This window comes from Sciurus vulgaris (genome assembly GCF_902686455.1).
Source record: "Sciurus vulgaris genome assembly, chromosome: 1".
NCBI lineage: Eukaryota > Metazoa > Chordata > Mammalia > Rodentia > Sciuridae > Sciurus > Sciurus vulgaris.
In genome coordinates, this window is record NC_136461.1 from 174,149,016 (window position 1) to 174,151,623 (window position 2,608).

The 2,608-nt window shown below is 36.8% G+C and overlaps 1 protein-coding gene across 1 annotated transcript in view; it reads left to right on the plus strand.

The window, feature by feature from the left end:
* LOC306653220 (intermembrane lipid transfer protein VPS13B-like) overlaps positions 1-1,997 on the plus strand; it is a gene marked incomplete at its 5' end in the record, with an annotated part of 899,457 nt that extends 897,460 nt beyond the window's left edge. The window contains 1 exon segment of the mRNA XM_079126163.1: positions 404-1,997. Coding sequence (XP_078982289.1) covers positions 404-652 — 249 coding nt within the window. The 3' untranslated portion in view covers positions 653-1,997.
* Positions 1,998-2,608: the final 611 nt, after the last annotated feature.

Genomic DNA, 2,608 nt, shown 5'->3' on the forward strand with positions numbered 1-2,608 from the left:
CTTTTATTTCGGGATGCTGAGTTTAATGTTGATTAAATTTAAAGCACAGGGAAGACATTTTTCTTCTTTGTTCCCGGGCTGCTTGTTAAAGAGCAATGACAGATGTTTTAATACTTACTGGGTAAAATGTTATCAAATCGTCAACTTCAAACATGGGAACTTTATGCAACACCAGATGCTTATTCAAAGGAGTTTCTCTTAATATTCGCATGCAGAGCTTTTTGTTATATTGCTGAAATAGTGTTATCGCCACATCTCATAGGAAAAAGAAAAGGAAACAGTGCTTTGGACAAAATGGCTTTATTAGATGACCTAGAAGGCATCAAGGAAAAGGAATAATTTTGTTGTGGAAATCTCATCATAAGGGTTTCGCAGCTAATGAATCTTTATTTTTGGAACCCAGGTGGATGGAGTCCGAGAGAGACTGTCAGAGCAACAATACAACAGACTCGTGGACTATATCACAAAGACCTCCTGTCACCTGGCCCCCAGCTGCTCTTCCATGCAGACATCATCCCCTGTGGTGGCTGTGGACCCTCCCCTTTCCACTGTTAAAACATACCATTATTTGGTTGACCCACATTTTGGTCAGGTCTTCATTAGTAAATTTACCATGGTCAAGAATAAAGCCCTAAGGAAAGGGTTCCCTTGAATCCCCTCAAAAAAGTTGATTATTGCTTGTGCAGTTTATTTCTGAAACAAGAAACCTAGAGGTTAGTTCTACCATTCAGTGTGGACACAAGGCCAACACTTTTCTATAGTTACAGGTATAGTGACTTTCTAGCCACTTCTGTAATCATTTCAGCTTCCTTTTCCCTAACAGATTAGATGCTTTAAGATGGAATAAAAGGGTGGGAAAGGAGGGCAGGGTTCCGCTCCCAGTTGGAGACAATGATCAACACCATCCTTTATATGTTGTATTCTCCCCACACATGGAAAACAAGGCCATTTGCTAAAATTTCCACTATAATTTGGATCTGTTAATTTTCTGCTCTACAGCAAAATATGGTTAGGCCTTAGAATGTAGAGCCAGAGTTAAAACTTCATTCCCAGTTCCGTCTGTTTTAGGGGGACTGAGATACCACCTCTGCCTAATACCTCCTTTTCTGCAAAGGTTTAGATTCTTTAAATGACATGAATTGCTTAAACTCTGTTGGTTAACTTGTTATATGTGTTGCTTAACTACAGTGAAATTTCTTTAGTGAAAGCCACTATGTATTCCCTTCAAAGTTTGCATTTTACTGAATTTTAAAATAGTCTTATGACTGTCCATTTTAGAAAAATGTTCTTCCCACTTGTGTTTAATAGATGAGCTAAAAGGTAAATCGTTATGTGTCTACTACCCATTAAAACACACCTGAAGTACTCAGGTGTGTTTCTTTAGTTCCACAAACATACTAGGAACTCCTGGGAGGGAAGCCAAGAACCCCAACATTAATACTAGCAATGACATCAGTCCAGATAGTTTATTTTGCTGAGTGACTTGATAAAGCATGAAGATATTGCTAAATATCTGTAAGAGTGGGTTTGACTCAGGTCTTGAGTCAGCAGATAACTTAATGTTCAGTAAATATTTGTCTCGTGGTCCAATTAATTAAACTTGATTACCTTCAAGCTTGGGCCTATAACTTGTTGCTAAATTGTGAAATGCTAAAATGCAACTTCAAAGGCCCACTGATCTTCAACTGAACTCTCACAGGTTGTTAGGCATAAGTCACCACTACATCACTGTTCCTGGAAAGCAAAACTGTTAATGGACAATTCAGGTTGTATATGAAAAACAGCTCCTCAGTTTGTTATGTATACTCACTTAGGAAAGTGACAGTTTTGTCAACCTCAAGAGTAACTATTTTTAAGAATGTAAATATGTACCAATTCTTGTATGTTTTATGGTAATTTTGCATACTGCTAAGAATTGTTATATAAAGTTGTTAAAAATAAAAGGTGTCCTTGAATTACGGGCGGGCCATATATAAACATGTTGTTTACCAGGGGATTTTACAATGAAGTTTTTCATTAATACCATCTGAGTTAATACAGGTTACATCAGTGGGATTCAATTTTGCACGAGTTCAAAAGGGTAAGATACAGCTTTTGTTATCTAACGAAGTAACAATTCATGATTAAAACTAGCTTTGAATAAAATAAATGTAACTCTCAAAGTGCTGTATAGTGTCACTTTCATCACAAGGAAAGAGAGGTTGTAAGAATTCCTCTGAAAAAAGTTAACACTGTTTAGTTATTAACACATTACTCAAGTAAAATGAATTTCTGTATTAAGATACACAGTCCCATATACACATGGTTAGTGCTTTAATAAAACACTACTGAGTATTTCTTGTTAAACCTTGTATTCTTGAGGAGTGAGGGAGCATGGATGGAATTTTTATCTTAGAAGAATGTTATTTTTAAATAGTGTTCTGCTTAGTGTTCTCTTATTCTCTTCTATAGTTTTAGATAAAATTTACCCTTTCTCATCAAGCTTAGAAATAAGAGTGGTGCATATGTGTGTCTCCCCTTTCCCCTCTCTTCCTCTCTCCTCCTCCCTTCTCCCTCTTCTTTGTCCTTTTTTTTCCTCCATGTGATTGCCCATACTCCCATTCTCAAG